Source organism: Mauremys reevesii, linkage group 1 (assembly GCF_016161935.1).
Source record: "Mauremys reevesii isolate NIE-2019 linkage group 1, ASM1616193v1, whole genome shotgun sequence".
Classification (NCBI taxonomy): Eukaryota; Metazoa; Chordata; order Testudines; family Geoemydidae; genus Mauremys; species Mauremys reevesii.
In genome coordinates this window covers 164,630,298-164,648,788 of record NC_052623.1, presented here as the reverse complement: position 1 = coordinate 164,648,788, position 18,491 = coordinate 164,630,298, and the positions used below count along the sequence as shown (strand labels likewise).

The following is an 18,491-nucleotide window of genomic DNA, read 5'->3' as shown; positions in this document are numbered from 1 at the left end:
AGTGGGGAAGGAGGGCGGGTCTGGAATGGATATGAGCAACACATCTCGAAGAACAACAGTTACAACGGTGAGTAACCGTCTTTTCTTCTTCAAGTGATTGCTCATATGCATTCCAGTTAGGTGATTCCCAAGCCTTACGTAGGCGGTGGGGTCGGAGTGAGATGTTGCAGAATGCAAACTGCTGAGCCAAAGGCTTCATCAGCTCTGGACTCTTGGACCAATGAGGCAAAGGTGAGGACCGAGGACCAGGTAGTTGCACGACACATCCCCTGAAAGGGTATGTGAGTCAGGAATGCAGCAGAGAAGCTTGAGCCCTGGTGGAATGTGCAGTAAGGTGGCTCTATGGAACATGGGCCAAAACACATGAGCTGCAGATGCACAACGTCATTGAAGATGAAATCTTCTAGGAGGAGACAGGTATGCCCTTCGTCCGGTATGCCGGTACGACGAAGGTTTGGGGGCGTTACGAAAGGGCTTTGTCCGCTCGATATAGATTGCGGACGCCCTACGGACGTCTAGGGAGGGCAATTGATGCTCTCCTTGCGATGAGTGTGGCTTCGGAAAGAAGACCGGAAGGAAGATATCCTGGTTGATATGAGAGGCCGACACCACCTTAGGGAGGAAGGTCGGACGTGGTAACAACTGCCCTTGTCCTTGAAGAACACAGTATATCGCGGGTCCATTGTGAGAGCCTGAAGCTCGGACACTCGTCTGGCTGACGGAAAGGCTACAAGGAAAACTGTCTTCCAGGACAGGTATATCAAACGAGCATGTTGTCAGTGGCTCGAATAGGGCAGTCATAAAACTGGTTAGAACCAGGTTGAAGACCCAGGTTTTGGCGGGGCCAACTGGGGGGGTATAAACGCTCCAAGCCCTTGAGGAACCTGGAAACCACAAGGTGTAAGAATACGGAGCGGCCACTCTCCGCTGGGTGGAAGGTAGAGATGGCTGCCAAGTGTACCCTTAATGGTGATCGCGCCCGGCGCTGCTGTTTGAGAGATCAGAGGTAGTCCAAGATGGAATGGATCAGGACCTCGGCGGGAGAAACATTGCGCGTTTCGTAGCAGCAGGAGAAACCCTTCCACTTGGCCAGATACGTTAACCGAGTGGAAGATTTCCTACCACCCAGGAGAATCCTGTAGAACCGAGGTAGAACAACGTAACTCGGATCGGTTTAGCCACGCAGCGGCCATACTGTAAGGTGCAGGGATTACAAGTCAGGGTGGTGAAGCTTGCCGCGATCCCTCGTCATGGGGTCTGGGCAAAGAGGCAGGGGAATAGGGTTGGCTACCGACAGGTGTAGCAACGTGGTATACCAGTGCTGCCTGGGTTACGCTGGAGCGATCATGATCAGGTGCGCTCTGTCCCTGCGGAGTTTTAGCAGGACCCTGTGAACCAGCGGGAACAGTGGAAAAGCGTACAGCAGATGGCTCATCCACGGCATCAGAAAAAACTCCAAGATCGAGCCTGGGGAGAGGCCTTGGAATGAGGAGAACTTCTCTCTCTTTTCGTTCTCGCGAGAGCGAAGAGGGCTGTGCGGGGAAAGTCCCACTTCCGGAAAACGGAATGGACAACATCCGGAGAAAACGACCACTTGGAACCGCGATCGTGAACGGTGCCGCTCTGCGGTGCCGACGGAGGGTGGTCTGATCAAGGCAGGCTTGCCGATCGACTATAAGCGCCGCCCCGGCGGTGCCGGGGGTTGAGGCAGCGGAGACGCTGTCATTGCAATCAGCTCCCTCGCCGTGGAAACTGTCTCCGGAGTGGAGGGAATAGTGAGCTCGACCACAGCTCGCACTGGGGAGCTTTCCGGCAACGGACTCGAGAGCTCTTGCGTGGCGGGAGGCGACGGTGCCGATGTTGTCGGTGCCACGGCAGGTATCGGTGCCGGGCGGTCCGACTTAGTATAGCGCTTGGGCTGCGGAGCAGGCGGCTCTGACGCAGCTTAATAGCGAGCTCAACCACGGCTCGTACCGGGGAGCTTTCCGGCACCGGACTCGAAGGCTCTTGCGTGGCCGGAGTTAACGGTGCGGATATTGTCGGTGCCACGGCAGATATCCGTGCCGGGCGATCCGACTTAGCAAAGCACTCGGGCTGCGGAGCAGGCGGCTCAGACGCAGCAGGAGTCCTGTGCCTCTTCATCCTCCAGGAGAGGGATCCGTGCCGAGTGGACGTCGGTGCCGGCGACGGCCGGTGCCGGGAGGCCTTGGCGGTACCGGCGATCCGGTGCCGAGGGAGCGCTCCTTGAAGACTAACCAGCGCTCGGTGCCGAGAGCGGAGGAGCAAGAGCTGCCTCCCTCAGGAGCTGCTTGAGACGAAAGTCCCGCTCCCCTTTGTTCTCGGATTAAAGGCCTCACAAATGCAGCACTTATCTGTTAGGTGAGATTCCTCGAGGCACTTAGGAGAGGATCTCTTGTCGGCATCGGTTTGTGGCCGGCCGAGCATTGTAAAACCCTGTGGACCGGGCATCGTACCCGGCACTGGGTACGGGGATAATTCCTGAGCCCCTGTAAATTAAATACACTAACTATACTACAAACAAATAAAGTTAACTACAACTATATAAATCTGAACTATAATTAACGAGAGAACTACGAGTAGCTAGGGAAGTGGAGGTCAGCTAAGCCACGCTCCACTGTTCCAACGACCGACACAGGCGGTAAGAAGGAACTGAGGCGCGGATGGGTCGGCAGGGGTATATATCCTGCGCCATAGCGGCACCACTCCAGGGGGCGCCCAGCCGACCCACTGAGTGTTGCTAGGGTAAAAATCTTCCGACGAACGTGCACGCGGCGCGCACACACCTAACTGGAATGCATATGAGCAATTACTCGAAGAAGAACAAGTGGCACTGCTGTCCATTAAACTGTTGCTTAGCATGTCAGGAATCAAAACTGACAAGAGGAAAGGAAGAACTATGACTAGCTGTGGAGCAGAATCTAATAGTAGTCACGTATCTCACTCCTCACACCAGTTCACACTAGAGAGAAGAGAGTCACTCAACACCACTTAAGGCATTTTTTAAAAATAAAATGTTTACCTCCTTAACATTCTGTAAGGTTTCAGGTGTAATTGTGAAGTCCACTGGGCTTGGCATCAACTTCCCTTTCTGAGGCTATAATGTAATGAAATTGGATACTCAGTATTGATATTGGATACTCAGTATACAGAGTTTACATGTTAATGTACACACATCAAATCATGAAAAGAATTCCCGTCCATATCCCATTACTTGCAAGACTGGTTTAGAAGCTGACCTAATCATTTTACAATGTCTAGCTTTGAAATATAGTCTTTAGAGAACTAGGTGTAATTCTTTTAATAAAAAATTGACCCATTTCATGTAAAGTCCATTAAATGTTGCAAGAAAACAGGACATGATCATGACATGGACCAAAGACAAGTAACCAGATGTTACAAAATAACCACATTTTGACATTCTAATTCCTGGATATCCAGAACTATCCTTGCCATTACTGCAATAATGCATGACAGGATGTGCATTACTAGGCTACTGGTGCCTGCCCTGGGCATGTTATGTAGCGAGTCACAAGATTAAGTGCTCTAAACCAACAGACTACTAATGCACACCTTGCCATGCTGTTGAAGTAGGGCTCTTGATTTTACATATCAGTGTTGGCTTTTTTTTTTTTTTTAAGTTTTGTGAGGTCTGATGCAATGTGTCCTTCTAGTAGTACTCAGCCCTCCCAGTAAGCAGATTTGAGAAAATAGTAGGAGAAATTATATATTCACTTCCTCTATTATCTTGGAGTATATTGATTGTTTTTCTAACCCTCTCTATCTGAGGTGCCCTCCCTGCACTATTTGAACTCCCTACCACCACCCAGCGAGAGCTCTTTCAGATGCAGGTTATGGCCCAGTGCTGCTCTCAACTTACTGGGTCAGATACTCAGCTGGTGTAATTCAGTGTTGTTCCACTAATTTTGCCAGCTGAGGACCTATGTTATCTTTTTTTTAAAAAAAACCCACCAAATCTATATTTGGAATATTTCAAAACCTCCTAGTTTAGCTTTTACAATAGAAAGTAAGTTTAAAGTGACTTAAAAGGCCCTGAACTGCTGCTGAAATGGCAGTCTGGCACTTTGCACAGAAAGGACAATGTAACTGTCATTTTAATCTTCAGTTAACTGTCTCTCTTCACCCTCATCCCAATGAGGTGCCTTATCTTTGTTCCACTCCATTCACATTTCAGCAAAGCTTCCATTTAAAATAAGTGTAAGGATTTTTTGTGTGCCAATCAGTGATGAGGGTCCCCACTGTGCACTGTTAGGAGTTGGTACAGTGCTGTATCATCATCATCAGAAGGCCCAACTTGAACTTTGCAGTTGTTTTACTCTCCATTACTTTGTGTCCATAGTAGTTTCTTGTGTACAACTGCAAAACTGGGAAACTGCCAGCCATAAACAAACACATATTCTCAGTTATGGGAAAATACAGTTGACAAATTCTGGCAAAGGAAAGAAGGTTAAGGGAAATAATATTGTGTACTGACAGTGAGAATTATATGTACAGTAGAACCTCATTAATTCACACTGACTGGGAGACTCATGGAGAATTATTGAATTTTGTGAACTAATGAGTGCTATATTCTGAACAAGAAATAAAGCAAGGATATGGCGTAATATATAAGCTGCTCATTATTTTGACAACTGTGGCTTATTTATATTACTTCATAATGTACTAGTTAATGTAGCATAGTACAATTTTTCATTTTACAAAATGTAGGAACAAGATCTCTATAGTGTCTTGCTATTAAATCTTTGCTGACATGAGCAATTTTTGTATACGTTATTGAAGTTCTACTGTAGTAATTTTCATCACCGATGACGAGGGGAACAAAACATCTTTAAGTATATTAGTGCTCTTCTTAAAGAGCTCCTTACAGGAGCTCAGCATCATGTGTATTCTAGCAAGTTTTGGGTGGAAGCAAATGTATTTTGCTTGTTAAGTTTGCGCAGATTATATTGCTTATACATGTGCTCTGCACACATCTATAATCAATATAAATCACAGTTGCACCCATTTTACTGAACATGTTCATGATGAAAGGCAAAAGCAGTTAATGCCATACAGCTAAAAATGTGGGCCTTGATTCTGCAATAAATTCCACACCAGTGCAAGGGTCCACTTGCTCAAAACTAATAGCAGAATCAAGGCATTAGTTACAATAGTCATTTCTGAGCCCACCACTACCTGTGAACAACCTGATGAGAACGACTTGTTTAGGACACCAGCTTTATGTGGTCCCTATAGATATGTCTACATTGCAATTTAAAAAACCCACGGCTGGCCAGAGTCAGCTGACTCGAGCTTGCGGGATGTGGGCTAAGAGGCTGTTTAACTGAGGTATAGACACTCGGCTCTGGGATCCCCCGGAGTTTGGGCTCCAGCCCAAGCGTCTACACTACAATTAAACAGCACCTTACCCTGAGCCCAAGTCAGCTGACACAAACCAGCCACAGGTGTCTAATTGCAGTGTAGACATATTCTAAGAGGCTGTAAACTTGTCTCCAACTAGATGCAGTCCTATTTCCACACCTAGAGTAAGGGACCTAAATCAATAATTTAGGCATCTGAATACAAGAGGCTTGATATCTTCCCTTCACAGATGCTGAGCACCCAAAGATATCAATCTCCAGTGCGAGCTCTGGATGCTTAGCACCTGGGGGAGGGAAGGTAGGAGTGAAGGGGGTGGGGGGGATGAAGGGTGGAGAGAGAGAGAGAGATCAGGTCATCCAAAAGATACTTATGGGAGCACACATCACCATAGTATCTAGATATTGAGTAGACCAGTATGTATCTAGGACATGAAGGGAACAAGCAGGCAGAGAGAAGGGGGGACTGAGGACTGAGTGGGAAAACAGGAGGTTTTCTTAAATAGCAAGCTCATCATCTCAAACATATTTGTGTCAGTTAAAAGAGCATGTTTAAAAGAAGTTAAGGTGGAAAGGTTACGTAAATTATAGCACAGGGTCCTAGTTCATATCTCGGTTGCTAGGTGCCACAGTAATTCAAATAGTAACAGAAATGCTTGAAGCCTGAATACTGCTAACTTCAAAACATAAAAAAGCACAGCACCAACCTTCCCTCCACCTTAGGTCTTATGCCTTGTTAATATAGGAGGACACATACAAGTTACAGCATTACATCTTGTGAACATCACCATACAAGACTGGGCACCAAACGTTGCTTAACAGAACATAACTGCAGAGATGAAAACATCAGCTAGTTGACAGAGTTAAAAATCTCTATATTCCAACTTACTGGTGAGTGGACAATGAATTCACAAGTCTTAGTCAGGTCTTTGGCCAGTAGAGAACGTCGCATATCACACCGAAGGGTATACTGTGAGAAAGATTGCGAGATAAGAGTCTTATCAAAGCTTTCTTCCATCTCCAGCATGGACTTAGAGAGAAATCATTTTAGAAATATGAAGTCTCACTGGATATTTATATTAACATTCCGTTTATAAGTAGTTTATTAAAGGTCAGTAGGCAACATATATTCTTTAATAAATTGTTAATCAATGGCTACAGAGTGCTGTAGAGTCCAACAGGTTGCTTATAACCATCTATATCATGTAGTACTCATGTATTTAACCACCCTATAACATCTATTAATCATTTATCAGCTCTTTATAAACTGAACCTTAAAGTGTAATCATTGAATATCTGTACAGCAATAATGCTCAGAGACCTCACTCAGGACCAGGCCTGATTGCTCTCAATGCTGATCACGTAATAGAAAAATATGTTCCCTACCCAGCACAACTTACAATCTATTTTGTTTACTCTATTGTTTAAAAGAAAAATGAATACAGAGTAATGGTAGCTACTCCCACCTACTACCAACTAGGTAGGTGATAGGAGAATGGCCAAAGGTAACATATACACCAATAAAATCATACCTCACTAGACAACAAGTACTAATTATAAACAAAATATCTGGATTACAGAAAGCAACTCAACTTGTTTTGGCATGTTTTTTGCAGACAACAGATGTTACATTAGAAAGAAAGCCAAGGCTAGGACTAGGTAAGGGAAACAACATTAAGAAAAGGGAGCCTTTCACCATAAGGGCTGTCAACAGGATATAAAATTTAGAAACAAACTAGCCATATGCAAAGGCACATAGTTTAAGTAATATCATCAATGATTGCCATGGCTAACAATTACACATGCGTTTTATTTTTGAAGCATAGAGGGACCTACTGTGAAGAAGCTCAGAGTAAATGTAGGGAAACGAGAGCCTGAAGTTCAATATGAGAGAATTGATTTAGATAATCTGTAGAAAAAGGAATCTTCCTCCTCTTTTAAGAAGAAAAACTGATAGCTTATCCATAATGCCAATCTGTAAATACATTAATTGGTTTTTAAAATATCAGGTATTTTCCTTTAGCACTAGCAGTAACAGGATAATTAAATAATTTAAGGGAATAAGATCCTCAGCTCTGCGAAGTACAGAGAGAAAAGAGGTCTCTATCGTTGGGAGAAAGAATAGACTCCTTTTGTGGCTGCTTTCTCAATATAATGAACCTTTGGCAAGGTTAGCATTGAAAATGGAGTGATGGCTCTTCAGATAGGGTATTTCAAGCAGAAGATGGAAGGATGATCACTGCTTGGCTATGTTGAAAAGTCTGATGTACAAGATCACACTAAGTTTGCTCTGCAAAAGGGGAAAATATCTAAAATATGCATGTGCGTGCACAAGACAGCCTAGAATGAGTTTTATTCTGGCGCTTATATTTCCATCCAAGGCTTTTTACAAATAGGTGTCTCATGACATAAAAGTCTCTTGTCTGGTTTTTCTGGTAAGTAACTCTTGAATTTAAAATGCTTAATGAAAGATTTAGTATCCTACTGCCAGAAAGTTAGAAAAATAAATTACAAAAAACCAGAATACTACCTTAAAGCAGCTGCTTTACTATTTGCATGAATCTACAGGATTCATAATGAATAGATACAGCAATTATACTTATGATGGAAAATCCTGATAATATGCATGATCATAACAGTAGTAATAACATGATGGAAAAGAGATACAATAGTCTGCTGAGTCAAATGACCTTTCAGCTTGTATCAATATGTGCGCAAAAAGAGTCAGAAAAAGAACTGGGAAGGTTCCACTTTCAGACACCTGGGATTAACAGAAGAGTCTGGTGTGAGAAATAATTTAAGTATCAAAAGCATGCTCAGTGCTCAACACCAACTCCCACCCGTCAAGAAAATATGGGCCATGCCTGAAGAAGTTTAAAATAGGAGGCCAGATACTGCCCGCACTGAAGTCAGTGGACAATATGCCCATTAACTTAACTGAAACCAGGATTTGGGCCAAAAATTAGAGATGAAAGAGATGTGACTTGGTCACTCCTAGAATATTCCCTTGCCAAAGCAGAATTGTTCCCTTTCTATATTTTTTAGTGTTTTTTTCCCCCAGTCTAGTTTTAAGTGATTCAATAATTCAAGCAATTGTGCTTCCCTCCTTTAGGAGATTACTTCACACTTTAGCAGACATCACTGTTAGGAAGTTATTCCCTGATATTAAAAATCTCTTTACTCTTTAAGAGTATTCTTTGGATAACTCTAAACAGTGCCTCCCCTTCCTTGATACTTACACCCCACAAGCTACAGGTGAGTTCATGTGGGTGGGTACTACACCTGTATGGATGTTCCTTGGAGTCAATGGAACTCTGCCCACATGGATCCAGCTGCAGGATTGAGAGCCTAAGGTATCTCCCCCACCACCTAAAAATTGACCTCAAAGCCAGTTCCTTTCTCTAGTTTTTCTTACAATCATAACCATCTTTTAATGCACCAAGATGTCCATTATGGAATGCAGTATTCTAGCTGTCGTCTCATCAGTACTTTATAGGTTGGAATTAAACCTGTCTTATCTGGGACATGATATCTGTGTATGCAGCATTTTATAATTATACTCTGAATATTTTTGAAGTTACTTTTGACAGCTTAAGAGGTTGATAAAATACACTTTCATCAAGAGTGTTCTGTGCAAGTCTCTCACCTCAGTTATAAAAAGTAATAGTTATTAGTTTCTTTTGTACTATATACTCACAGCAATGGCTGGGTGGGGGGATTCTAGTGCAAAGCATCTCTCTGAAGGTAATTTGTTTTAATGGATTCCTCTGAGGTTTACCCTGATAAACATAAAATTTCTCGGGAGGGGGAGAGTCTCCCACTAGTACAAAAATATATATGTTCAAGAACAGATTTTCAAAACATCTCCTTACATCACATTACCCAGAGGAAAGTTTTTCAGTTAGAAACTCCCCCTACATAATATTAATGCAACAGTATGGTAAAAAACATTTAACACAAAAATCAAAATGCAAAGCAGTACTTCCCACAATAACTACCTACCACACTGTATGCACATTTAGGCAGACAATCTGTTGCTACATAAAATCATAGGAAATATGCACAAGCAAAGAGGTTTGGCTTCTAAGGGACCACAGTTTTCAATTTTGTGGCTTGTATGTGTAAAGCTCAGCTGTGATACTGCATGACCATAGTTTTATTTGGCACTAAAGGTAGCAGAGGTGCAACCCTTATTCATGAACCAAATTCATGTAGTTGCATATTCAAGACGCTGTAATTCATCCACTCCTTACACTATAAAAGCCATTATAGATTACAATTAACAGATGGATTTTTAAGTCCTCCTGTAAGAGTCTGCATACACCCTTCTCCTCCTCCTCTTCTTGTAAGGTTTACTCAATAAGATGTAATGTCTGAAATAAAAGGGGACAGAAAGATATTTCTGCAAGTTACCAAGATTCATAAGAGACATCTCTTCAAAAAAAGGAATTAGGAAAAACTGTGCCCGACCCTGGGAAAGAAAGGAGAAAGACTGCATCATTTTATGTAGCAAGCTGCCACCAAATCAGGAATGGATGTTGATGACATATGAGCATAGGATACAGAGTGTAGCCCTGTCCTGAGTGAATTTGTACTTATCTCTAACAGATATCTGAGGGGTCAATCGGTTTTGGTATTTTTAAAAAATATTTTGGCAACACTTGTGTAGCTTGTCATGTTAACAAAATTTCACTGAAAGATATTTAACTGTAAGCACACTTTCTTTTGGGGCATAACATTATAGACGGTGCATAAAATGGGAGCTACAAGTTATCACATAATAAGAGTTAGAAAATATTATAAATGTACAAGAGAAACTGCCACAGGTGTAGCTGCTCCACTGCATTCCCTGCTGGCTGAGCACGGAACTGAAAGCTCTTCCTGCCTCAGTTCACAAGATAGGGCAGCCATTCCAAAGCAGAGAAGCCCATGCCATAAGCTTCTCATCAGTCTTTAAACAGTTAAATTCAGAATTTACCTGTCTCCGCCTTTAAACAAACTAACAAATAAATGTATGAGGCAAGCGCTTGGTCACTTTAAGTCAAGGCCCTGATCTGGACATGGCGTTCTGGGCTAGGGACAGAGGAGATGCTCCTCAGTGTATCTCACCCAGCACTCAAAAAAAACCCAAAATATAGATGTGAAAGGGTGAAGAACAGTATAGATTCCTTCTTTGTTTTTAAGACACACTTATTTCAAGCAAAAAACAAAAACAAACCAAAAAACCCAAAACTTTGCTTGTTCTTCTTTCTTACATTTCCAAGGCTGTATCTGAAGATACTTATATCCCCTGTTGCAAGGAACACAAGCCAAAACTCCTAGTCAGGAAAAAAAAATCCCAAATATTTTGTTTTTAAAGTGCAAGTATAATTTTTAAGCCTGTATATATCCTAATAAAGTTTTGAGATCTTAAAAGGGCTGTTATGCCATGTTTGGAAAGAAATCTAAAAAGTGTTTCTCTTCACACAGGTCTTCCACTGTCTCTGAGGTACTAAATCCTGGAGAACTAGCTAATGGGACAATTTTTGTTCTATCTCAACAGCTGTGAGCTGAACGGAATCCTGAAACTTTTGACTCAATTTAAGCCATGTAAAGTGCACCCAAATACCATGATGACAGATGTTTGGGAAATGTTTGAACCAATATATAATCTTTTCCTACTAGCATTTTGGTAAATTTAAAAAAATCCCCCACAGCTAGAACATGAATTTTAATTTAAGGACCTATACATGAGCATTGCAATAACTGCACAAAATTGACAAAAACCAAAAATATTGACAACATACAGTTATGGTGCCACCAGATAGTTTCCTCCCATAGTGCAATTAGAGAAATTTCTCAGAGTATAGTTCCTGGAGACAGAGCAAGTTCATAACCTTTTCCCTACACAGAAAACTGTCTCACCTGAATATTGACAAACACACCATGATATGTCTCATATAGAACTTTGTTGCCCTTCATATGCAATGGAAACTCAAAAGGAATTTCTGTTTTGCCACTGGGAAGTTTTCCTGGTTTTACCATTTCTATGGTACTGTTGATAACTTGAATAGGCTGTAAAGAGAAACATTGAGAAATGTATAATAAAGCAGTCCGCTTCATAATAACGGACCAATAACAGAGCCACATGAAACCCTATCAGCCTTTCCAAATATCTCAAACTTCACGTGTCTGTGTCCCATACAAACAATTCTCTACAAACCCACACTGTGGCAAAAAGTGGTCTTATTTAATGTTTCTTACCAAGACAGTCTGTACAGTTTTTTTGCATGTGTGTCAGACTGGTGGCTAAGCACATTTAAGAAGCTAACGAGTAGAACCTAGTATACTTTTGAAAGCAGCACATTTCTTGTTCCATTATCGAAATCACGCACCTTAACAGCAGCAGCAGGTGTCTGTATGTGTATATGCCAGTTGAGCTGTTAGCTCTTGGAGGGAAGAAGGGCTCCCAAAGGCAAGCTATATATTTAGCATCAGAATGTTGCTGGAACAATGGCAAACTATGGTTTGGCACTTGACTGGGGATGCATGCAAATTCTCATGAAATATGCCTCCATCAATTAAAAGACAACAGAGTAGGAACAGCAAAAATAAAATAAAATAAATACATGCACTCCCAGAGCAGGGAAATTAGTTTAATATCAAATAGAGCATTGAAATAAATCTCTTATTTTCCCATATGTGATTTTTCATTTTTCTTTTCAAACCATTTTTGGTTTTAAATTGCTACAATACCCAATGCCAATGATAAGATGATGGCCCCCAAATTACTGTTTGAAGGTCATTTGTCTAAATCAAGGAACTTACATGTGAAATTAAAAAACTTCTAAAGCTGAAATGGAATTTAAATTCTTATTCTGGTTGCTTGAAAATCTTTTGTTGGGGGAAAACATGGATATCCCCTAAGTTTGGGACTATTCAAACCTGGGGTTTTGGTTCATCTCTGCTGACACATGAAGCAGCATAGAAAGCTTCCGTCAGCCTTTCTCCTCAGAGTCAGTATTTCTCCCCTCCTCTCAAAAGTAAACTTATCAAGCTGCTTAGGGCTCAGATATGGAAGAGATTTTATATAACTAAAAACAGGCTTCTCGTTGCAGCTTTGCTTGGAGCCTTCACATTCACTTTATAAGAATTCAGTTCTAGAACAGTTTTACTCATCTTCTCCTTGCAGGACCATGCTTCTTACACCAGTTACAGCTACATTCAAATAGCACAGCACATTACAGCAGTAAATATTTTGACAACGTTTCTTTAACTCTGTGGTTACTTAGGCTGGGTATGTCTTAACACATTTTTCTGCATCTGAAGCTCACAATGTAATGCTAGATAATGGCAGTGATTGGGAAAATATTAAACCACCTGCATACACTGAAGTAATACACAATCATAAAGAAGTAGAATTACTAAGGAGAGATTTGGTTTAGACACCAGACACAACTTTTGGTACCAAAGAAACTAATCTACATATTTCTTACCTTAACAGAGTTATAGAAAGCTTCAAACACACCAACACTTTTGGCACTGAGCTGCAGATTTACTGATCCTTCCATCGTTAAGGAGACACCCTGGTGCTGGATTGCATCCTTACTCGTTATGACCACCACTCCAGAAAGAACTTCCTAACAAGGAAAAAGTGACAAGCAAAAAATATTGATTTTATCAGTTTCTTCTCTTGCTAGAATTCAGACTGCAGTGACACCCAAAGTATGTTAGGTGATTTCCAAATGCAAAGTCAGTCCCTGCCTCACAAAACATACAGTCTGAAAAGACATATTGATGAAGAGAGGAGGCAGGGGAAAGGGATACAAAGTACAAGTTAAGTGATCAAGGTGATGGCAGGCAAAAGTCTCTTAACTTACATGTTTGCTTTTCAACTCCACTCCCACCCAATCTGCTTCCAGAATTCAAACCTCTCTTCTTCCCCTTATCTGTATGCCCCTCCCTCCTAGTCTTCAATATCTTTCCTCCACATAAATGAGCAATTTACTTATAACTAAATGACATGTGTAAACAGATGGCTTGGTCAGCTAGCTTCTTGTGGGTGTTGAAGAAGTGGTCCTTCAGAAGGGATTTAAATGAGCACAGGGGATTCCTCTGCAGACCTGTTCAAGGAAGGTAATAATACACAGTAGCAGGGGGAAATTATTATTGTAAAAGAAGTGGACAAACAGGACTTCACAGCTGGTGTTTCAAGTGGAGTGGAGGTGAAGTGAAGTGAAGAAGGGGGAGTAGCAACATGTGTATAAAAAAAAAAGAGGATGGCTAAACTGAAATTGACAAAGCTAGGCAGGCTATTGAAGACAATCACAAGATGTCTGAACTTAATATGGTGAAGTCAGTGGAGGGTTCAAAGATGCAAGGACAGGAGAGTATTGATCTGGTCAGAATGGTGGGCAAAGTTTTAGCAGATGTATTTTGAATGGACTCCAGGGGGCTGATGTGGGTCCTGGGAGCCTGATGAAGAGTAGGTTACAGTACTCAAAGTGGAAAATGATGAGCATGTGAGTTTCAGTTGTATGATTGTACTTCACACCAGTTAAGAAACAGAGTTACAGAATGGTCAGCTGGTAGCTGCCAGGGCATCAGTACTTTTCCCTCATCAGTGGTGAAGTGTCAGTACTAAACAGAAATTGGGTCAGGGAGTCTGATGTAATAAAGGTTTAGAGAAAAGAATTGCAGTAGCAATTCAGGGATCGCAACACAAGAAGCTGAAGCACAGGAAGCCAGAAGAGGACCTGCAGGAATTAAGAAATGCAGCTACAGTAGCAAGTGCTGGCATAATTGGGCAGTGAAGAAAAACTGATCTAACAGAGTAGATTAGTTTGACTCAGAGGTCAGAGTGTCTCACTCAGAAAACAGCTGTGTGCTGCTGCTGGTGGGTTTAGTTGGCAGCTGTTTGCATTTGGATGGGATCTCCATTGCACGCTAGTGCTGTGGCTCTACCCAGTCATCATAACACTACATCAGATATTTCATCTTATCCAGCAACTCTCATTACGAGGCTGCTCAAGGGCTCCCCCAAAAGGTCCCACCGTAGCCTCAGGGAAGTTCACAATCTGCTCTCAGAGGTCCATGATTTTCTGGGACTATTTCTCACTACAAGACTGACTGAAAATTCTTTCTGCCTCTCGCTCCTTGGATCTATAGGGCCTTTATTGACTAAGGATGCCAGCGCTGCTTGCCTGTTCCTTAGTCCATCCCCCTTTCTCAGTATTTTCCCTGCCAGGAGATTTCCCCATAAATTAGCAAAGTGATTTCTTGTTCCATCTGCCCTAAAGAGCTTGTTATTCCAGCCCAACACCTTGGGACAATAGGCAGACAATTATATTAGCATACAAATCCCTAGCCATACTCTTACTTCCCCAAACACACCCCATTATTGGAGCTACTACTGTTAGATTCAGACTTAGAGAACTTTTCATTTTTTTCCTCTCCAACACTCGCACTTTGGGGGTTTTATTATTGCGGCATACCTCCCTCTCCTCTGTCTACTCACACTTCTTGCTGAGTGCTTGTTCCTGCTATGCAAGTCAGCACTGAAAGGGCACTTTCTGTGCTGAAATTCATTTTGTCACCTCAGCAGTCAAATATGATGGACAGAGTTCTGGTGCATGCAAATAACTTTATATAGAAAAAATATTTGTTAAATAAAGAAATACTTATTGGTGTTTTTTTTGTTAGGAGTTACAATGCAAGCTTAAGGATGTGTGACATTAATCTCCAGAAACGTATCTGAACAGGTTCAAATAGTGGCTAAACTAGTTACTGAATCATCATTCTAAGTTAGTGTCTGAACCAGAACCAAACTGGACACTTAGGAAATACCTATGAACCCAAACCAGAATGGAACTAACATTTTTAATATTTCAACTCCCTGGTTTCATCTGCCTATCTGATACCTGCACTGTAAGCTTTCTGAGGCAGAGAACTCTCTCTTTTGTTACTTGTCTAGCACAATGATCGTCAATGGGGGATTCTAGGTGTTAAAGTAATATAAATAAATAATATAGCTGTGACCTCCTTTTTGAACTGCATAGTTGATACATGGTAGCTGCTAATGAAAAAGGACCACATACTCAGAGTAGGAATTGTTGCAATCATTTTAAGAGTTCCCTTTGTTTGAGATGAATTTTAAGGTATGAGAGAGCAGAAATTGAATGTCACAACACTTGACCAAAGCCAGGGCAGTGCTAAGCACCTGTAACTCCCTTTCAATTCAACATGAAAGGTATCTTTTATGGTTATGCCCAGTGTTGCCAAAAATACAATGAAAAGATTCCAGAAACAAGAGTAATATACAAGAAAAGGAAATTTAAGTAATGAACTTTAGGTTTTCCAAAAAGAAAGTAGGATGTCAAGCAACACTGGTTCACTGGAACCAACTTCAGAATGAAGAGCCCACTCTAGCAAAATAAAACAGCAAATCAAAAAGATCAGTAACATGTTATTTCTGAACACCCTATAGGAAAACTGTTATATTTAGTACATATTAGTGTTAAAAAAACCCTAAGTTTTCACACTTAGATGCTCTAATGCCTAATGCCTTAGTGTAACAGGGGCAAAGTCTACAGTTGAGATTACCTGACACTTTCACCTATAATCCCTTATTTTCAGTTACTTATAATTTTAACCATTTAGGCTGACATTTTCCATGCCAGTTCTCTGCTTCAGGCTGACATTTTCCAGCAAAAACAGTTCAAGCTTGTTTGATAATGAGGTTAGGGAAAAATAAGTAGTTTTTCCAACGTTAAAAAAAATATTTTCCAACAGTTTCCTTTAGGAGCTCTAGTGCTTTCAAAGTTTTACACAGGAACTTGATATTTACCAGGGTGCTGCTCAGGTTGGAACTACCTTTTTGCTGTTCCCATGAAAAACCAACACAGATTTTGCAAAATTAAGATAGTTTTTAAAAGTCTTCTTTTTTGTTTGTTTGACTTGGGTTCACAGGGCTTGGGCTGTGGATCTACAAACCTGCATTGTAGACATTTGGGTTCAGGTTGCATCCTGAGCTCCGAGACCCTCCTCCTCATGGGGGTCTCAGAGCCCAAATGTCTACATTACAAATTTATAGCCCTTCAGCCCGAGCTCCACAAACCCAAGTCAGCTGTCCCAGGCCAGTCACAGCCATGCCACAGGTCCTTTACTGCGGCGTAGTCATATCCTGAGGTAGGCCAAAGTTGCTTTTGGCAGAGTTGGGAACAGACTCCGAAGGCCAGATTTTGTCCTGCACCTCAGACGGCACAGCACTGAAGTCACAGCCAGAGGAAGGTGGTGATGGGAAAGGTAGCTTTAAGCTACCTTTTGCTTCTCATATTCTAGATTGCTCTGAAATCCAGTAATGCCCCCAGTATAAATCTCTGGAGCTGTTCTAACTTAAGGCATCCTTATCCAAAACAGTCAAAGCATTCTATTCTTCTACCAATCCTTTCCACCTCCAGCATGACCCTATTCCAATATAAACTTTGCTCGTTACCTCTTTCAGTGCACAGGATGGACTGTGATTGAGGCAGAGAGTTCCAAGAAGAGAAAAGATGTTCGCTTGCATTGAAAACACTGGAATTCAAGACAAAATAACAAGGTTCTACTGGTGGCTCTGCCACAGAATTCCTATGCAATACTGAGCAAGCCTATCATAATAGGTATGCATAAAGGTACACAGTTTAGGAAGTCCAAGGAACCTTCATACTGTCATTTCCTAACTTTGAAGTGCTTGATGTTGCAACCTTGTTATTTTAACAGTTAATATATATAATATAGACACACACACCTACCCCGATATAACGTGACCCGATATAACACAAATTCGGATATAATGCAGTAAAGCAGTGCTCCGGGGGGGCGGGACTGCAGATTCCGGCGGATCAAAGCAAGTTCGATATAATGTTCGCCTATAACGCGGTAAGATTTTTTGGCTCCCGAGGACAGCTTTATATCACGGTAGAGATGTAATTACAATATTAGTGACAAAAATATGCAGCAAGCTATAATGGTTAATTAAGGCATTAATATATCTGTCTAAAATCCAAATGCCGTTTCAATTGGATTTGGTAATTTGTTTTCCCCACCTTAACTATTGTGTAATATTGCCACCTGCAGTTACATAACTAGACAGCACCACTTGGGTGCAACATGGGCATTTGTAGGTGAAGGGATTCCTATACAAGTACTGTTTGTGAAAGCATGTTTTGGGATTCTTTGGGATGAAAGGTGCTATAAATAAGACATTATTACCACTGGCTGATGTCAGTGTAACGTGTGGTGACAAGTGACTTTCTAAAAAAAGAACAGAAAACCTACACCGTGCAAGTAACTCCCATGATTAATTAAAAACAGATTTATTTTTAACTTATTGACTATTCCTAGCAATTCCTGATCAAAGATTCAGACAGTATTTCTAGTACAGCACTCAGCAAACTAAATAGTTCTTTCAACATTGTGTTCTCAGATGATTCAGCTCTTGTCTAGTCAGTATACTAAAGGTAACTTTAAAAGGAAATGTATGTTGCCATTTTAAAGAGATTGTTGAATACAACAAACACAACCAGACTCTTAATTTAAAATAAATACACACACACACACACACACACACACACACTTACACTTGATTTGTTCTTTATAAGCTAGAGGGAAACTCCCTACTTTGAACAAACAGTTCACTCTGAAATTGAATTTGTTAGCCAAGTAGAGCAGCTGAATAAGGATGGACACAAGCATTACAGCTTTGAGTTAGTGAATAAAAACCATTTAATGAGAGAGAAAAAGCATGACTGGAGCAATCAGTGGATAAGAAATAGAAATAAATCATTATTACAGTGTTGTTGTTTGCACCCTATACCTAAAGGCTTATGTACACTTCCATTACACACCACATTGTTCAGGGGATTTATAACTTCGCTTTAAGAGCATTCCCTGGACTAAAGTCTGATAAAATCATCACAAAGGTCAAATATGTTGTAACTTCTTATTCACAATTATTTAAAGATACTTGTCACAAGATTAGAAATATCGACTAAAGTGAAATATATTTGTTATATATTTCAATAGCCAAGTTATTAATGTCTAGAAAAAAGTTATGCATGGACAGGATCCCATGTA

General features: G+C 41.2%; 1 protein-coding gene across 3 annotated transcripts in view; it reads right to left on the bottom strand.

Moving 5' to 3' along the window:
* VPS26C (VPS26 endosomal protein sorting factor C) overlaps positions 1 to 18,491 on the bottom strand; it is a 31,773-nt gene that overhangs the window by 7,238 nt on the left and 6,044 nt on the right. For 2 of the 3 annotated variants that reach the window (XM_039483950.1, XM_039483941.1), the window contains exons 2-5: positions 12,872 to 13,015; positions 11,301 to 11,450; positions 6,286 to 6,366; positions 3,041 to 3,115 (exon numbers count right to left, since the gene is read on the bottom strand). In XM_039483950.1, the coding sequence (XP_039339884.1) occupies positions 3,041 to 3,115; positions 6,286 to 6,366; positions 11,301 to 11,450; positions 12,872 to 13,015 (450 nt within the window). The remainder of the gene's footprint in view (positions 1 to 3,040; positions 3,116 to 6,285; positions 6,367 to 11,300; positions 11,451 to 12,871; positions 13,016 to 18,491) is intronic. The other variant, XM_039483961.1, reaches the window with a different exon arrangement.